Source organism: Bombus bifarius, unplaced genomic scaffold, assembly GCF_011952205.1.
Source record: "Bombus bifarius isolate JDL3187 unplaced genomic scaffold, Bbif_JDL3187 scf7180000007966, whole genome shotgun sequence".
NCBI classification, from domain to species: domain Eukaryota; kingdom Metazoa; phylum Arthropoda; class Insecta; order Hymenoptera; family Apidae; genus Bombus; species Bombus bifarius.
Genome location: NW_022884352.1, coordinates 1,486,218 through 1,504,902, shown reverse-complemented (window position 1 = coordinate 1,504,902; position 18,685 = coordinate 1,486,218). Strand labels below are relative to the sequence as shown.

Below are 18,685 nucleotides of genomic sequence, written 5' to 3'. Positions count from 1 at the left end.
AACGTATCTTCTTAATAATCTTTCGAATGCAGAAAGTATTTCAACTGGTATTTTCATAAATACCACATACGAAAATACGTATATGTATTCACTTTTTCTTTCTCGTCGAAAATTAATTGTAAGTTTACAATAATCCGTTTTGATCAAATATATGCATTTATAAAGAAAATTCAGAGAATATTGACGGGAGTACGATTGCGACTGATGAAATTCTCAATCGAAGTTCGCTGGTTCGTTTAAAGTTTTAAATGCTTCGTTGTTCAGTTTCGTCTGTCTGTTTTCGTTGTTTCTATTATAGATACGAGATTTTTAAGCTTCCCCGTCCATTCGAAATTACCTAGTCGAATATAAGAGATTTTGTTATAACCGAGATCGAGGTGCAATGGCCTTTGGCATCTGTTTCGCAAATCACCGTATGTAACGATAGAAAATAAGTGAACGAATAAGTGAAACTAAACGAAAATTCATTTGGTACATATAAATTATGGCTTACAAAACAGTTTATAAAACGGGATTAATCGGAGTTACATCAGGACTACATACATACATACATACATACATACATGAAATCTCTTATAGAAGCGACGGTGTGTAAAGGGTATTTATTATTTATACCGATATTTATTTATTCCGATAAAAAATCGGAAAATAGAGGAAGAAAAAAGAAGAAAGGGAAATTATGGAGGAGGCGGAAAAAAAGAAACGGAAGGAACGAAAAAAAAAGAGACGATGACTCAAGAAGTGAAAGGTTGACTGTTTATTCGTCTGTCTGTTTCTCTGTTCGATTGCATGATCTTTATTGTAAACGAAAGGCATCCTCCGCCCCCCCCCCCATTCCGTTTCGTAGATCTGAAACGTGTTCCAAAAATTCTCGTCGGGATAGATTTGACGGTGAAGAAGTGGAGATGGGTGGTCTTTCTTTCTCGGCTTTCGTCAATAGCAATCGATCGTCGTTCATTAGTCTGCGTCTATCAACGAACCAAGTCGCGACTTGTAAACAAGAGTGTGATTCTGATTCTGATACATAAGTGTTTACATCGTTTCCTTTCTTCCGTTCAATTGACTCGAAGTAAAATATGTTCTGTTAAAGTATTGAATATAAATTAATCGACTAAAACTTTTTACGGCTACATAAAAAAAAAAAAAAAAAAAAAAATGCTATTCTTCGATTAAAATGAAGAATCCTGTGTAAAGTGTTGATAAAATCCTATTCGATACGGTGAAAAAGATAAACAAGAACCTTAAAGTGGAACGATTCGATTCGTTAACTTAACTTCTCCCCAAAGTATTCAAAATTTGACGGAACAGTTTGAAATAATACGATCGTGGCCTGCAGTGTATTCTTTAATATCTTTTATACTAGATCAAATCTTTTGTAAACGTTAATGCGTACAGTGATATATTCCTTCTCTTTTTATTTATCATAGGAATTACTTGTTATTTAATTTATTATAGGAATTATTTGTTGGAAGAAATTATTTGTTATTTAATAAAAGCTGTGGCAAAAAATTTTTTAAATGGAAAGCGACGCAAACCATATGGAGGAAGAATTAATCGAAAGGAGGAGAGCGACCACCTTGGAAGAGTGTTCCCGTATAATCGGGGTGAACGGCGTGGTTCGTCACAACAGAGACTCGTTTAAACAACTGTTGCTGGATCTGGTGAATATTTTACTAACTTAATAATCGAGTCGATCGGAAGTAAATATTTTTATGAAAATTTCGAAATGTTTATCTCTTTTCATTCATTACGTGTATTAATAATCTCACAAATATAATATAATACAAATATAATATAAATTCTAATATTTTGAGATATTACACACACGTATAGAGATAATGTTACACAGCGGTATCTATACTCTACATATGTACATATCTCTACATGTACACAAGAAACAAACGAATAGTTACGAATAAAATTAGAATAAAATTAGAACGAACGGAAAAAGATGCTATCGGGCCGATTCCGATTTTCTCATTCCACTTTCATTATCATGGTGAAAGCGTACCATGGTGTACCATGGGCACATAAAGGGAAGTAAAACGGTAAACTCCAGATACATATGTACATACTATATACATATATATTTTAATATAGCTACGTATACCAGAAGAAATCCTGATCTTACAACGAACAAGATTTTAGAAACGATTGTTGCAATCTAGAGCTTCTAGCAATCTAGAGAGGTAGGTAGGTAGGTAAAGAAGAATCTCAGCTTAAACGTACTAACTAAAACCATACTAAGAAAACTTGACCAAAATGTTACGAAACATGGTGAATGTTGAACAGTACATATTCAGGGAATATACAGATATGTATGTATATCAGCCGTTCGGTGATTCAAGAGTCGAAGTCAGGGGGCAATTATAAGTAACTGTCTGATTAAAGGAGAAAGATTGCATAGGTATTGGGCGGTTTTAGGAAAGCTGAAAAGAGACAAAACGATAAGAAATAAGACAAGGTCGTGCTTTCCATTGAAAGCAAATAACGCCAAGGTTAGATCGTTATCGAGCAGAGGAATGATTTAATATCGGAGAATTCGCTCGCTCAAGGGAAAATGAGAGACAACGGAGACGGGACCGGAGGTAACGGCAATGGGATTTATCGAAGGCCGGAGATTTCGATCAAGGTGACCGATTGCCCGGAGCCAACGAGCCTCGTTCAGCCTCACGCTTCACGCTTCATGCCTCCGGCATATTCAGTGCTCGTCATTCGGTCGTGTTCGATCTCGTGTTTTTACTCGATGATGATCCTGTCTCTCGAACAGAGAAACGAGGAACGAGACAAAAGATTACTCGGTGCATTACCGGTGTCGGACCCCGGTTAACCCTTTACACTTTATACCGCGAAATAAGCAAGTGTGTTAAAGTGGGGGTTTTCTTTTTTCGTAATTTGTGGTAGCGGCACGATATCATTCGAACAAATACAATATACCGTTATGCCTACCGTATTATGGTGTATAATCGCATCCATGATTATGAAAGAGGTATGACGATGAGTTGAAAATCTGAAAAAAATCCAATTTATTATTATGTGAAATAATATACATATAGAGTAATATGCTGCAAGTATTCCAGTAAAATAATTGTAAATTGATCGGTTTTTAAACATGCACAAATTTCTAATCGTGCCTATATTTTACGAAAAATTGAAATACCAACTATTAAACATTTGTTGTTAACTAAATTACATTTACAATTACAATTACAATTAAATTTATTTAACTAAATTTACTTTCTTGCCAGTTTACGTTATATATCTTGTAAATATCGATTGTGTCGATTATATTTTCTATACGCGTTGTTATTGTTCATTTTTACGGAGAATACATTTTTTTTGTCATTAGGTGGTAATGACAAAATTCGCAATCACTTAGTTCGCAATCACCCAATATTTCAGAGACTGCTTCATCTCAGAAAATATGTACTCATTCGCTCGAATCATAAGCTTTTGAAAATATCACTTATTAAAATATCCTTACTACTCCATGCTTTTTATTTTCTTCCTTATATCACGTAGTGATTTTCAATAATTTAGAGGTTTAAGATGGAAGAAAAGACATTTCTTCCTCCGTAAATTATACCAATTACGCTTTTCACCTTCTCTAAAATCTTCAAAATAATATACATTTCAGACGTTGATGGAAAAAGTGTTTTCATTGTTCGACCGCAATCAGGATAAAATATTGACGCAGGATGAGTGGATCGAATTCTTGAAGGGAAGATTGAAGTGAGACCTATTATATGTATACATGTATTTATTATCTGCAAAATCATGTTACAAATAAACACTACCTTTTTACATTTATCGTTTACATATTACATACGTTGTATTAAACTTCTATGTTATTGTGACAGATATGACAAACCAAACGATCTTATTATCCAGCTCGAGAACGTTGCATACAGCATATGTGGCGATAATCCAGTAACTTTTCCGAAATTTCAGCAGATATTTTCTACTAAAGAGGTAAGCGTTATCGTACGTTTACTAGGACACCGATCTATGTACATGCATACATTACAGATCGTAGATAAATTATTTCGACGGATTGACGAAGAAAACTTGGGATATGTAACATCGTTTCAAATCATGGAATTCCTCTCGACCATTAGCAATACAAGGTAACATTATTATCGTCGCGTAATTATCTGAAAAGAAATTTCATCAATAATATATATCCTAATTTCTTAAGATCTTTTATTACGTCATTTGTTACGTATTTGTCAATAGCTCGTTGATGTCTTATAAAATTTGTTCAAAGACCACTCGCCGGCTTCGACAAGCGCAGTTTGGAATGGCTGGAGAAACTTTTTAAACAGACGGTGGGCAATGAAAAGGAAATTAGGCGCGAAGAATTTAACAAAATCGTCACTTCGAAGAACGTAGGCAGAAGGCATAAGTATTTCACATTTCAAATTTGCAGTTTAATGTTCTTCTCTCGAATTTCCTTCTTTTTCTATTTAAAATTCGATTTCGTTCATTTCATTTTATAATACGAAATATTAGATATATATAATATTAGACACCATTGATTGGTCACCCCTTATTGTTACACCTCGGTACTTTACCATACATATCTATCATTGATTCAACTTCAACTATCAACAGTATAAAAAGAACAGTAAATGTTCACATACTCCTGAAATATAATCGGAGATATAATTTCTTTTCAGCCGTTTTTCACCGACCGGGTGTTCCAAATTTTCGACAAGGATAATTCTGGAACGATATCGCTTCAAGAGTTCCTCGATGCGATGCATCAGTTCGCTGGAAAGAGTCCCGACGATAAGATAAAATTTCTCTTCAAAGTTTACGACATAGATGGTGACGTAACTTTAAATATTAAACGAAATTTCTATCAGAAGAACAAAGTGCTAACTATAATAATCGAAATTATCGAATCTAAACTGTTGTGAAATCTGTTGTTCGTGAAAAGGTGACGGATTAATACAACTTCGTGAATTGGAACACGTGATGAGAGCCTGTATGGAAGAAAATGGTATACAATTTAACGAAGAACAAATTGAGGAATTAACTGTGGCCCTGTTTGATGATGCTGATCGAGCTAACCGAGGTGCCATCACCTTTGAAGCCTTAAAAAAACAATTGGAGAAGCACGAAGGCTTGTTAGAAAATTTATCGATTAGGTGAAAAGGGCTCTATCGCAAAATCACTTTTTCCGTTTATTTTAACTGGGAATCCTCCTGTCCAATATTATAATTCATACCTATAAAATAATATAATTTCAAGTTGCAACTTAAATAGAAAACTCTTAACAACGAATATTGAATTACAGTATCGACCGATGGCTGGTACCGCCAAAGCCGGAAACGAAGCGAAAATCACGATTACAATTCCTCGCCACTTCATTGCGCCCTTATCAGTTAACGAAGCCATATATGAAAAACAATTACGTTTACATCGTTTTCATCTCGATCTTCGTCTTAATCAATGTGGCCTTATTCCTAACAAGACTCTACGAATATAGAACGTCTAATGGCTACGTCATGGTTGCGCGTGCCTGTGGTAAAAGTTTCGCCTTTGCTATATTTTATAAATCACCCTGACTGATCATTATCAGACTGGTCACACCGGAATATCATTCGTATTTTCATAAACGTAATTTTAATACAGGTCAGTGTTTAAACTTCAACTGCAGTTTCATCCTGGTTCTTATGTTGCGTCAGTGTATTACCTTCCTACGAACTCATGGCTTTAATTCTGTACTACCATTAGATCAACATATCTATCTTCACAAAGTGACTGGAGCTCTAATTGGTATCTTCAGCGTAGTACACACGGTGATGCACCTTCTTAATTTTGGTACGATACCATGTTATACCACGATACGATACAATTGTACAAAGTACAGTATCATCGGATCGTGCGTAAAGTTCCGTCGAATTTCCCAAGAAGAATGCTCGAAAATTATTCTTTAGTCAACTGTAATATTCATTCGGATATCAACTGTAATTAAGGAAAATTTTATTCTAAAAGCGTTAAATGTTTTTAGGCACTATCGTGGTGTATGACGAGGCTTTTAACTACAATAACTATACAATGTATGAGTGGCTATTAACAAGTCGGCCAGCTCTATTTGGGCTCATAGGAGGTTATGCAAACCCTACTGGAGTCGTCCTTATCGTTCTCCTTGTCGTAATAACGATGTGCTCCATGCCGTTTGTTCGACGCGGTGGATGTTTCGAGGTAATAAGTAATCTCTCGTTGCAGCCGTTACATCATCTTACAATTAGACTGTTAGTAAATTAACAAGTATATCGATCGATAGACTTTAGAGAAGAATCCAAACCGTTTAAGGTGTAACCGTTTAAGAAACATTGTTATCTAAATTTGTCAAGTTCAAGAGAGATATTTCCTATAAAATATGGCAATTCATTTTTATCGTATAATACGCTGCTGCTATGCTGTCTACATTGAAATAAACATAGCATAAAATAGAAAATACTTTACAGATATTCTTACTTGAAATAGAAAATACTTTACAGAAATATTTTACAGATATTTTATTGGTCACACTTATTATACATACCATTCTGGATTTTGACGATACTACATGGACCGAATTTCTGGAAATGGTTCATAGGACCAGGTACCATATACATGCTGGAAAGGATACGTCGAATTGCCTGGTCTCGTTCACAATTGGGAAAAACGTACATAAGCTCAGGCCTTCTGCTACCATCGAGAGTGACGCATTTAGTCATCAAGAGACCTCCACATTTCGTCTTCCATCCCGGCGATTATGTTTTCGTCAACGTTCCAGTTATAGCTCGTTACGAATGGCATCCTTTCACTATTAGCAGCGCTCCAGAACAAGAAGGTTCAAATAATTTATTTTAGACAACTAATTCCAAATTATGCGTTTATTTTAGCGTTTTGTTATGCGCTTATGCAAAAAATACACAAAACCCGTACATATGGGTACATAATACGCAGATATGTGTGTATACATGTAGGATACCTACATACAAAATATCTAGAATAGGGTATTCGTTACAAATTCTCGTTAGTGAATCGTATCTTTATTTTACTTTTACATCTTTATAGTATGTATAGTTTATAAAAATATGAATTTGCATAAATAGTCCGCAGTCTGGAAATAATTCATACCAAGTCATCGCACGAGTAATGCTGTTTTCCTTTTTCTTTTCTTTTTTTTTTTCAATTTAAACAAATGTTCGTATCTCGTTTAGGTGACGTAGTTGATCAGATAGAAAAGTCATCGGGTATTATAATATATATATATATACATAAAGTACACATCTTATGTTTGATTTTCACAGATTACATATGGCTTCACATACGAGCAGTAGGTGAATGGACGAATAGTCTTTACTCGTACTTTGAGAAAGAGCAGATAAAACTTCAAAGAAACAATACATTTCCTGTTGAGAGTTGCAGCAGCACCAGCGATGCTCCTAAGCAAATGTGAGTTCCGTGCAGTTCTGTTTATCGGTTGACCCGTATAGCTGAAACTCTCGCTATACATATACATATGTATGTAGTACGTAGACAGGCAACAGACGATAAATGAAAGATACATCATTCTTAATCGTTTCCTATTCCTTCGCGATATAGATATCTTAACGAAAAACAACAACTAAATGCCAATGACAAGATACTCTGTACCAATACGACAAACGGAAATCATCGTTGTTTCGACAATTCTGTGTTTGTTCCTGACAGTGAAAAAATAATACACTCGCCACAATCTGCAAGCGGTAATTTATTTGAATTTTGTTAAATTATTCGAAATCCGAAGGTCTTTTAGAATCAAAGTCTATTTGCTTCGTAACATGTTCTATCTCGAATTTGAAATCTCGAATTATTATCAGAATTTCTCAAATTGCTTTCCAAGACGCTTTCTATAATTCTTACTCGTTTTATTCTTTCACTTTTACTTCGTAAAATTAGGCACAGCAGATAACAACACGTTATCGAACAAGCGGCAACTTCGTCATTCGCTGTTTAGTAGCAGGATCCCTTTGGAAAAGTCTATCTCGGTACCTAACATGCTGCCAGGAAGGAAGAAAAGTGAAAGATTAGCTGTGTAAGTAACAATAATTAATGTTTCAAAATTAGAATTACATGTTGTTGTTTTTATATTGAACAAAACAAAATATTCATAATCATATTTGTTCAAATATTAGAGAACTATTACTATTATAAATTATAATATTTTACGGAAAAAATTAATTTCGATGGCTACGTAAAACGATCAAGTCGTTTCTTTCACAGACTTCGCGATTACACAAGATCAGAATCGGAAAGAAACTTCAACGACCGTGAAATACGCCATAAGCGTTTAAAATCTATAGACCAGGCCTATTCCAGCCCGCAGAATAAAGGATTAGCACAAAGTTTCCGGTACATGCGAAATAAACCCACAATAATTGCTTTCAAGACTCCAAGTCTGGAAAACTACGAATTAGAATCAACAACATGCGCGAACGGATACGGTAAGCCACCGTGTTCTTTCTTTCCCCGCGTCTTCTTCTTTCCCCGAAGTTAATCTTCTTTCAGAATAAATAGCAATTTTCTGTTTGAATAACGTGAACGCTCTACTTATTACTTATAAATAGAGTGGTTACCGATCTCCTCGATCACCAAATTTCAATCCCGTACAATATCTTTCGTTGAGAGCTACACATTGTCATTTAAACATCCAACTTTGACAAATTGTTTCGTCTTCCTTTAATACCTTTTTCAATACCTGTTTCAATTTTCTAATTAAACTGCGGATATCTGTGCAAATTGGTATTTCTATGAATACATGCAGATAGAAGAGCAGACAGAAGAGCTTGTTGTTTTTCTACTATTCGTTTTCTTTGAATATGATTCCCAAAACCTTTTCATTTCTTATCTCTTGCACCTTAAAATAAAAAACTTGCGATATGAAAGTAAATTGATAAAGTTCTTGATGAAATAGTAATGCCGCGAACAACCGTGGACGAATACGGGAGAAAATCATGGAATAATCCAATAATAAATACGATGCAAGCAGCAGCAGAGGAAGGTAGACTACAAATGAAATTCGAAGAAACTTCGAAAAGAGATTACGATGATATCAAATCTGACGATCCTTCGGATGTAACACTAAACTATACCGTCGGGAAACCATTGGAGGTATATTACATAAATATGCAATGCTTTAATTCAAAAGTTTAAGCTACGTAAGTTTAAGTAATAGGGATGTTAGATATTTATTATGCTTCTACGTTGTATTTTAGTAAAAAGGGTTATGTATATACGTAGGTAATAAAGGCAATTATGTAATAATAAAGTAATTGGTGTGACATATGGAAACTTGTAATTTAATTAGTAATTAAATCATTATGTATTCAGATTTTTCTGGATGGACCATACGGAGCTCCTTCGAGTCACATATTTCAGGCCCAACATGCGGTTTTAATCGCAACGGGAATCGGAGTAACACCTTTCGCTTCGATATTACAGTCCATCATGCATCGTTACTGGAAAGCCAGGCACACTTGTCCAAAATGCAAATTCTCCTGGGCCAGTGAAATACCTGCCACCGTGATGCATCTTCGTAAGGCAAGTATCTGTCTCAGTATTTTCACTTTTCTACGCAATCTTAGAAACTCTTTGAAATACTTTAAATGATATTCAGTATATGAAATTACACCGTCTTCATAAATCAAAATAAAAACCAAATATTCTCAAAATAATCCATATAGCGATAATTTCAAAGCATTTGGAATAAGGGATTTAGTATAGTATCCAGACTGTACAAATTTTTGGCCCGAATGTGCCTTTACGGGGATATTTTCTGTCGCGAAAGCCGAAAATGAACCGGAAACGAGCGGTTCTGACCTATAAATTCATCCGAACATTTGTCCGACCGACGAATGTCTTAACTTTAAAAATCTGTGTAAGATTTATTACACGGAAGATTACACAGAAGAGAGATAAACAACAAGCGCTGAGCGATTTATTGAGCGACGGACGAACATACAGATGGGCGACGAAATCCTGTCGCAGTTGGTACTTTTAATATGACTAGAGATTTTTAATTAATATTGCCAGAAGATCGCCACGTACGAGCGAGCTGAAAAAGCGATACATAAGATAGAAATAGAAATAGAAAAAAATAGCTGCATAGAGGCCTCTTGTGTCCTTGTCTAACGGACGCTAACGGTTTGTTCTTCTTTTGCGAAACAGAAGAACTTTATTTCTCTGTTCTTCCAACCAACGGCACCGCAACGGTCTCGTTCGTGTCCATTCGGAATAATCTGACGAAAGAACGGCGTCAGTCTGCATGCCTGATTAGACAACGATTAAAAGTCCTTCTATACAGCCTTCTCTTTCTATTAACATGTCGCATCTGCTTACATAATAACATATGACTCGCGTACTCAATCCTTGTATCACTGTATGCTCTTAACAAGGCTGTTCTTTTTAGTTCATCGTTCTTCTTACCTGTTTGCCGCTTGTCACGGATACGTACTAAAATACAAACATAATAACTGAAGATTGAGCGACAACCTTTTGTCCTTCTGTCCTTGTCTAATTAGACGTACACACTGACGCTGCTCGTGAAATCGATGTTGCACTTATATACTATACTATATATGGTACGATGGTGCATGCATTATTGGACAAGGAACGCAAAAATTCTTTTCATTATATTCCTGCATCGTTTTTCCGACTCGCTCACGCACTCCATCTTCATATGTACTATCTCTATAGACCATAGAAAGCGGTGAGCGATAAGCGACGGAACGAGTGATGGCCAGAAGACAATGCTCTAAATGCCTATTTTGCCGCCTATCGCTTAAATTCTCGTATTCTCTGTATCTCTTGATTCGACAAGCTCATTGCTAATTGCTTCTCAGCTTTTGAAAACATTATCGATGTATCCATATGAAAAGTATATTAATTCTATTACTAAATAGTAAGTAGATAATATTAATAAATTCAATATATGTACGCATATATTTTAACAAAATATTTGATTATCAATGAATCGTCACATCTACAGGTAGACTTTTTCTGGATCAATAGAGATCAACGATCCTTTGAATGGTTCGTGAATTTATTATCGCAACTAGAAATGGAACAAGCAGAGTTAGGCATCGCTATGGAGCGGTTTCTTGAAATGCACATGTACATTACCAGTGCTTTGCAGAAGAACGATATGAAAGCCGTTACCTTGCAGCTAGCTATGGACTTGGTTCACCAAATGGTTCGAAATCGACAAATTTCTATCCTTCTTCGTTACTTCTCTACTTTTTCGTATTATTATTGGTGTAAATCAAACGAACAATGTCTTCACCACTGTCTAATAAAAGTTTTATTTTCCCCACATATTTTTAATCTTACATATGTATATTACGTACATGAAACATGATGAGTTTTAGTTTTCACAGTCTTTTTTTTTACAAATATTTTTGCAAAATATAGTTTTGCAATAGTTTTAACCCTTCTTTCGCTATGAAAGTCAGGAGATTTTATTTTTATTACCATTAATAAAATCCTTTCTATGTTATTTTATCTCTCTTAAAGAAATCACCTTTTTCAAATATACTTCTATAAATTCTGTTATTAGAATGTTAAATATTATAGATGTACATAAGACTAAATTACTTATTATGCCGTCTGATGATTTTAATATATGCAATTATGCAAACAACGTGTGGCTTTTTTTTTAATTATACGTATATTTGTTGTCACATGTGTATACACGTACTTCATAGCGTTCAAAGGGTTGAAAACGATTTTGATTTTTATAAAACGAAATGATTTTATAAAACGAAAAATTAGATAATTCCACAGAAATAAATGGCTTGATTTTTCAGGAAAAACGGGATCTTATAACAGGTTTAAAAACACGGACGAATGCTGGCCGACCGAACTGGGATAAAGTATTCAAGCAGCTTCAGGATCAGAAGAAAGGCAAAGTGACAGTCTTTTACTGTGGTCCGCCGCAACTGGCAAGAATTTTACGTTACAAGTGCGACCAATTCGGTTTTATCTTTAGAAAAGAGTCATTTTAAGCTTTTTACGAAGAGAAACCATACCATAATGTTTATTTATTTATTACATCGTACTGTTGCCAGATATGTTTATAAAATCTCCATTCATCATCTATTATGTTTTAAAAGTAATGGCATACACCTTAACTAAATGTTCCATTATATAGTGAATGTTATCTAATTTTGTTTCGTCTAGAATCAGTATAATCTTTTCAGTAATGTCATCCAAATGCAAAATTTTTACTTCATGTTATTCATAATTCTGGCTGTTTCGTGCATCAACCAAATTGTTATTAATACAAGGAGGAAATTTATTTGTCGTTCTGTCATAATCGGAAAATTTGTCAAAATGCGACTACAGGGCCAACTAACGATCGTCAAATTACTTTTTTTCCAATTTGCAATCAGAATTGCGATATTTGGCTAATTTCAAATGTGTAACAACTTCATGTGTCATACGATGTCCGTATGTATACTCTGTCCGACGAGACGAGGCAGTAAACGTAATCAAATTTTCTTTACTATATGGTCTAGTTAATATATATATATCAGTCTGCTTATTCTGCACAACATTTTATTTGTTATTAGAAATAAGAAACAATAAAGGAAATTAAACTCGAAAATTAAATTAATTTATTAAATATAAATATGTGAAAATAACTAAAAATTAATGACGAAAACGGTTAATTCGAAATCACGTTAAAACCGTCCAAGTTAATTAAAAGAAATGGAACAAGCGCTCTACAAGAGTATATGTAAATAGAAAATTCATCTAAATAAAGTTGAAATAATCAAACTAATGTGATTCATTTTATATAAGATTGGAGAAAATGCTAATATTTAGAATGATATATAATAATAGATCAAAAATACTTGAAAAGTTTGCAGACTATCAACTAATATTATTAAAATAAATAAATAATTGTATATTTCAAGGAACAGTAGATGGTGATTTGTGACAATTAATTGTAGGATTTAACATGTGCATTGGCGGCGATTTGACAACCTAGGAATGTAAGACAATTACGGCTGTGCTATTGAATACAGATAGTAAATTACAGTAAAAACCTATTCATGAAGCACAATTGTAAACATAGATTGCAAACAAAGATAATACGTGAGAAAAATCTTATACATCGTCCTTCCTTTATTACAACTTGTCGTAAGCGCTTAATATACGCAGTTAATTATTATTATTATTATTATTATTATTATAGGCTTTTCTTATAGATAAAGAAATATAGATAATAAATTATTACATATGTGAAAACAATATCAATATATATCTTTTATTTCAAAGTTTAATAACACGAATTATTAATAAGGTTTAAAATGCACAACTAATAAATAAAATATAAAAATATACAATTCACATACATAAAAAATAATTTCTATCTTACATTTCACCTTTATCGTGCTTGTTCCTTTATTCATCAAGTATAGTGAATCCTTTCCCACTTAAAACCAAACTTCGGAATGTACAAGTAATTGAAACCTCTTAGATACTCCAGAATGAAAGAATTAAATAGTTCTTTCAACCGTGTTTACAAGCATGACTGCTTTATTACAATATCTGATATTGAATTCACAAGGATGTTGATACCATGGTTCGCCATCAATTTGCATGGCGCAAGGTTTTATTATCTTTACCTGAATTTTATAAAATGTTTGTGAAAAACAAAAAAAAAAACATAGTAGAAATATAATGTAAATGATATCATACTACACATAATGCTTCTTTAAATCTTTTTAAAAGCTCGATCTGTTGATTTGAATAAACTTTGAAATACCTTTATACTATTAGCTTGTCCAAGTCGATAAGGCTGAGACAATCCCACTTGAAGTTGAGCCATATGAAACGATGAATAAAGCGCAACTACTTCTAATTTACCATCATTGATACTTTGTTTTCCATATTCTTCGTGGCCTATTCAATATAAAACGTTCACATTTCTCCAATTGCTTCACATATAAAAGGATATGTGTAAGTACCTTCCAATCCCATATTCCACAGATCAACTCCAGCAGCCCATGATGGAATGTTTAATATTACGATACTTTCGATGGATGGCAAATTCACTTTCTCTTCGTCCAAATATAATTCTATATTCTTATCAAGATCTTTGCAGTCCCGTTCAACTACTTGTTGCATACCAAAGCACAAGTATAGTAGCTATCAAAAGCACATAAACACACATCATTTTATACAATAACAAAGTAAATATCCAATAAAATAGAGAGTACCTTATTAAACAATCTACTGCTATAGAAGTAAAAACGACTCTCTCTTGTACGATGAAAATTTAATGTTACTTGTGCATCTACTCCCACGCTTAAGTAATTATACATGTAAAATGTTTGCTGTGAACTTCTAAGTCCTAATCCACCATATGGTTTTACTATCACAGTCCACCTAATAAAATATTTGGATAATTACGCATATTAGAAACAATTTAAAACGGATTGTACGGGATATTTTCTGTGCACCTATCGAGTTCCACTTTTTGTGCTTTCTGTATTTCATGCAAAATATCTGCAGGATCCTTATCTGGATCGTGCTCTTTTCCCCAGCCTAGTACTCTTGATAAATCATTTCCTGTTCCCAGAGGAATTACCGCTACAGATGGAACTGGCTATTACAAATAAAAATATTTAATTCACAAATATACATACATACATATATATATATATATACATACACGTATCTTTTACATGCAATGTTTCCCAATGTCTTCATGTATTAAAAAAAGAAAAAAAAAAAATCAACATTGAGATCTCTACAAGAAACAATGTTGTTGCAAGGTATATTAGTTTCTCTTTTCACATAAAAGAATTGCCAGTAGTACGGATATTACCTCCAATCCAAGCTTATGAATGGCATTCAATAACCAGGCTATTGTTCCATCTCCGCCTGCTACAAGGACTGTACATGTTACTTTCCCAAGTAAGCGACACCATTCTAAAACAGCGACTGGATCACGCTCTGATAAATCAACAACTTGTGCAGGATTTAATAACCTTCTGAACAGAGACAAGATTTCTGCTCCATCATTATTACCAGATCTTTTATTGGCTGAAGATAAATTTTATAAACTATAAATTCTGATTCTCAAAAGATTATACTTTATACATATATTATAACAATATTATAATATATAATTATATTATTATAACATTTATTATATTATTTTCTTGTGCTAACTTACCAACAACTATAAGAGGATTCCACTGAGGCCAATTTGGAGGTATAACCGAACAAAGGTATAATCTACGCCTTACAGTACTTCGCAGATTTAAACTACTTGGTGGAATTATCATTAACTTAAATTTACCAAAATCACATATCTAACAGAATTTAAAAGATAACAATAAGTAATCAATCATTCCTATAGATTGTAAGCAATTGTAAAAAAATATTTAGAAAAAGCATACTTTAGAAAGCTTAGACTTGCAGTTATCATGGACACATTTTTGACACCAACAGCACCACCAATCTGTTAGTCCAGGTTCCACATCACATTCCTCATTACATATTTCACATATAACATTTAGAGCTAAATTACCTTATATGAAATGAATAGACAGAAATTAACTTGAATAACTTTATAATTTAATTTAAATAATTTAGTACATAATTTAAATAATACCAAATATTTAGAAACAAGTAACAATTTAATTTTTAATATATATTGTTTATAAAATGTAGAAACATAAGAGGATAAAACATACCCTTTATCCAATGGTGCTTCATTGGCTCATTTGCGCTTACAGTAATAAGTTTGCACTTTAATTGCTTATCTGCAATCTTGACACATGTAGGATCCGCACAAACACCACATGAATCACAGATCAAACCATTAATATTTAACAACAAGCTTTCACAAATGCTACAATAATATGCCTACAGATAAAAGCAATATTTGTAACTTTTATATACCTATGTACACATGTTATAATTTAAATAAATTTTATATTTAACATTCTAAATTAGTGTTGTCTAAAATGATCAATAGATCATTTATTTCAATCGATTCATACTCAACAAATTACTTTCAAAACCTAATTCATTAATTATCAATAATTTTGTATTTCTGTAATCAATAGTACATTCATATTTACATGTATATTTATACTAAAAATGAGAGGATTGTAATTATGTTATATACAATAGTGTAATTATAAGATACGAAGCTTGCCAAATATAAGTGAAGATATATGCATATAAGCAATATATTTGTTTATATGTAAAACATGCACAGGCACATACCTTCGTTTCCCTTCTTATAGATTTCCAATTATGCTGTTTGGTAACATCTCTAATATGAATATGGGGCTCTCGTACAAGATACCGGAAGAAATTTAGCATAAGTATGAAAAATATGGTAAATAATGCACACAGAACATTGGTACTATATCCGTCCTCTAACATGTTATTAAATAAATTTTGTTTCTTCCGAAATCATCACATTCATAAAATGATTACTGCTGTCAAATATATTAATATATCACAGATACTTTTATATACCCCAGTTTCTTATATCAGAAAAGCTTGTTTCATATGATCCTAAAATAATCTGACACCTTTCTTCTCGTTTCGATTGCATCAAGAAAAATGAGCTACAAACATGAAAATATATATTTCATTCGAATAATTAAAAATGTAAATAATAATGCATAGTGACATTAACTTAATGACATTGGTTACACAAACACGAAAGAAAGACAAATAAATACATTACCATATATAGAGAAAAATATAATAACAGTAAAAAAAGCTATTCCATCTTGATAATCACACTAAATAAAATTGACAAGGAATAAAATTTGTATACCTTTCTTAACTTTTTTTTACCATCAAGTCATTTGAATCTTATTTGCCTTCTACTGAACTGTCCGCCGTCCGCTGTCCGCTGTCCGCAGTCCGCACTGCACTTCACTTCATTCTATATGAACTACTCCTTGTGCAATGTAATGTGTAATAATCTATACATACTGCCAACATACTAATATAGAAAAATAAAAATTGTAGTGTTAAATCATTTTCATTGCATGATTTAATTCATGTATGTAAAATGCAAATTTGTTTATTAAATATTCCTTATTCCACGCCTATTTTTATAATATAAATAGAGTTTCATAAAACTACGAAATTGATCTTGAAAATAAACTATAACTAATTATAATTTTATCGAATTAATTAAAAAATTACATTATTTATACAAAATTGCTCGTACAGTGTAACATAGTATTAATAGTAAACAATATCTTTGTAATACCTGATAATATATATCATCTTCGCATATATACATTACATTAGAAATAACTTTAAGCTTGCACTTCTTCCGGTACTACATATAATTTCGTGTCAATTCAATTAGATACTTTGCCAGAAACAGGAACAATTGAATAAGTTAAGATTTATCTTTCCAAAAATAAAGATCACAATGGCATCTGTTGTAAAATACGCAAAGAATGTTTATTATGATTCTTTTAAATGGTATGTAATAATAAAGCTTCATTGTGTTGTGTATAATCTTCGAGTCAATTTTATAAATGTATAACCTTGTTTAGTGTTGCCCATTATTCATTGAAATTCACAATTACTATATATATATCTAATTAAATAAAGATTATATAAATTACAACATAATCATTTATATAGACATAATCTTTTATTCACAGGTCTGTAATTAAGAGCATTGGCTTATTTGTATTAGGAGTAAAGATTGCTCTTGAATGTAAAGGAATGAACCTAATGCCACCAATCTCTTAAAAACTGAAACATACAAGCTGAAAATATAGAATTTACTAATATATTTAAATCTGCCATATTATACATGTGCATATGTAATATTTTGTAATTTTATCATGTAAAAAATCATGTTAAAGGAAGGAGAACATTTATATATACTTGCTTTACCCGATTCCTTCATTCATTTCTATGCTTGTACGTATGTAAAGTCAAAGACACCATATATCATGTTAATATTATTTGTAATATGTAATAAAGCTTTCAACTGGTTTTATTTCTCAAGAAGCTTTGTGTAATATATATTAATAAATGTACTTGTTTTCCTTAATCGGATACAATTATGTTCGTATATTATGTACATAGACTGCTTATACATATATATAATGTACTTATATGTATATATATATATATATACATACATACATATATATATATAAGTACAGTTATATATATACATATAAGTACATTATAAAGGAAAAAGTATGAAAATTTTATGATTTATATGTTACTTGTATATAAATGAAAATTTCATAAACACCTTCGTTAATATAGAAAAATGTCTTCTAAATGTGATACATTTTCTTCGAATATACCTTAGTGAAATCAAAATTAATTTTTATTAATATATATTATAAGAATAATATTATACTCGTTAAAATAACTCACCGATTTCTTATCATTTTACTCTACTATTACAGTAAGTAAAAAATTATTTCATTCCTCAGTGCTTACAATAGAGCATTTGTACTGACCTACACTTTATAATATTTGTAATATTTTTCGCAATTATATTTATTATCAATTAATATCTGTTACATTATTACGGTATATATAAATGGACAAATGTAATTAGCTCTATATTTTTTCTATTTAAACTCTTCCAAAAAGGTAGATATTTTTTACATAACTT

The 18,685-nt window shown here is 32.3% G+C and overlaps 2 protein-coding genes and 1 long non-coding RNA gene across 4 annotated transcripts; 2 read left to right on the top strand and 1 right to left on the bottom strand.

Moving 5' to 3' along the window:
- The first annotated feature begins 1,461 nt into the window (after window positions 1–1,461).
- LOC117215203 (NADPH oxidase 5) lies at window positions 1,462–12,545 on the top strand. Its single transcript, XM_033461625.1, has 19 exons — window positions 1,462–1,661; window positions 3,638–3,732; window positions 3,861–3,972; window positions 4,030–4,127; window positions 4,268–4,388; window positions 4,680–4,830; window positions 4,943–5,153; window positions 5,303–5,532; window positions 5,641–5,829; window positions 6,020–6,213; window positions 6,526–6,847; window positions 7,311–7,455; window positions 7,606–7,748; window positions 7,942–8,077; window positions 8,266–8,486; window positions 8,957–9,153; window positions 9,373–9,582; window positions 11,030–11,233; window positions 11,847–12,545. Exons 1-19 carry the CDS (start codon window positions 1,518–1,520, stop codon window positions 12,042–12,044), a joined length of 3,321 nt encoding a protein of 1,106 aa, XP_033317516.1. The 5' UTR covers window positions 1,462–1,517; the 3' UTR covers window positions 12,045–12,545.
- A 942-nt stretch (window positions 12,546–13,487) lies between these two features.
- Window positions 13,488–16,961, bottom strand: LOC117205244 (diacylglycerol kinase epsilon). 2 transcript variants are annotated; one of them, XM_033443451.1, is made up of 11 exons: window positions 16,856–16,961; window positions 16,291–16,640; window positions 15,753–15,924; window positions 15,456–15,586; window positions 15,230–15,368; window positions 14,879–15,096; window positions 14,511–14,656; window positions 14,268–14,436; window positions 14,016–14,196; window positions 13,814–13,950; window positions 13,488–13,673 (listed from the first exon to the last, which is right to left on the bottom strand). In XM_033443451.1, the coding sequence occupies exons 2-11, from the start codon at window positions 16,450–16,452 to the stop codon at window positions 13,545–13,547; spliced, it is 1,584 nt and encodes a 527-aa protein (XP_033299342.1). In that variant the 5' UTR covers window positions 16,453–16,640; window positions 16,856–16,961; the 3' UTR covers window positions 13,488–13,544. The 2 variants fall into 2 exon arrangements, with proteins under 2 accessions (XP_033299342.1, XP_033299352.1); XM_033443461.1 differs by having other exon boundaries at window positions 15,456–15,577.
- A 343-nt stretch (window positions 16,962–17,304) lies between these two features.
- LOC117205253 lies at window positions 17,305–18,108 on the top strand. Its single transcript, XR_004487210.1, has 2 exons — window positions 17,305–17,520; window positions 17,706–18,108. It is a non-coding gene; the product is annotated as an uncharacterized LOC117205253 (long non-coding RNA).
- The last annotated feature ends 577 nt before the right edge of the window (window positions 18,109–18,685 follow it).

What these genes read in the sequence shown, in the direction of transcription:
- LOC117215203 (XM_033461625.1), top strand. Translation starts at nt 1,518, where the DNA reads ATGGAAAGCGACGCAAACCATATGGAGGAAGAATTAATCGAAAGGAGG. An exon ending in AAATCGTCACTTCGAAGAAC is followed by an intron (nt 4,389 to 4,679) that starts GTAGGCAGAAGG and finishes ATTTCTTTTCAG; the next exon opens with CCGTTTTTCACCGACCGGGT. An exon ending in CAGCGCTCCAGAACAAGAAG is followed by an intron (nt 6,848 to 7,310) that starts GTTCAAATAATT and finishes TGATTTTCACAG; the next exon opens with ATTACATATGGCTTCACATA.
- LOC117205244 (XM_033443451.1), bottom strand. Translation starts at nt 16,452, where the DNA reads ATGTTAGAGGACGGATATAGTACCAATGTTCTGTGTGCATTATTTACC. An exon ending in CTATAAGAAGGGAAACGAAG is followed by an intron (nt 15,925 to 16,290) that starts GTATGTGCCTGT and finishes TTTTATCTGTAG; the next exon opens with GCATATTATTGTAGCATTTG. An exon ending in GACAAGCTAATAGTATAAAG is followed by an intron (nt 13,674 to 13,813) that starts GTATTTCAAAGT and finishes TATAAAATTCAG; the next exon opens with GTAAAGATAATAAAACCTTG.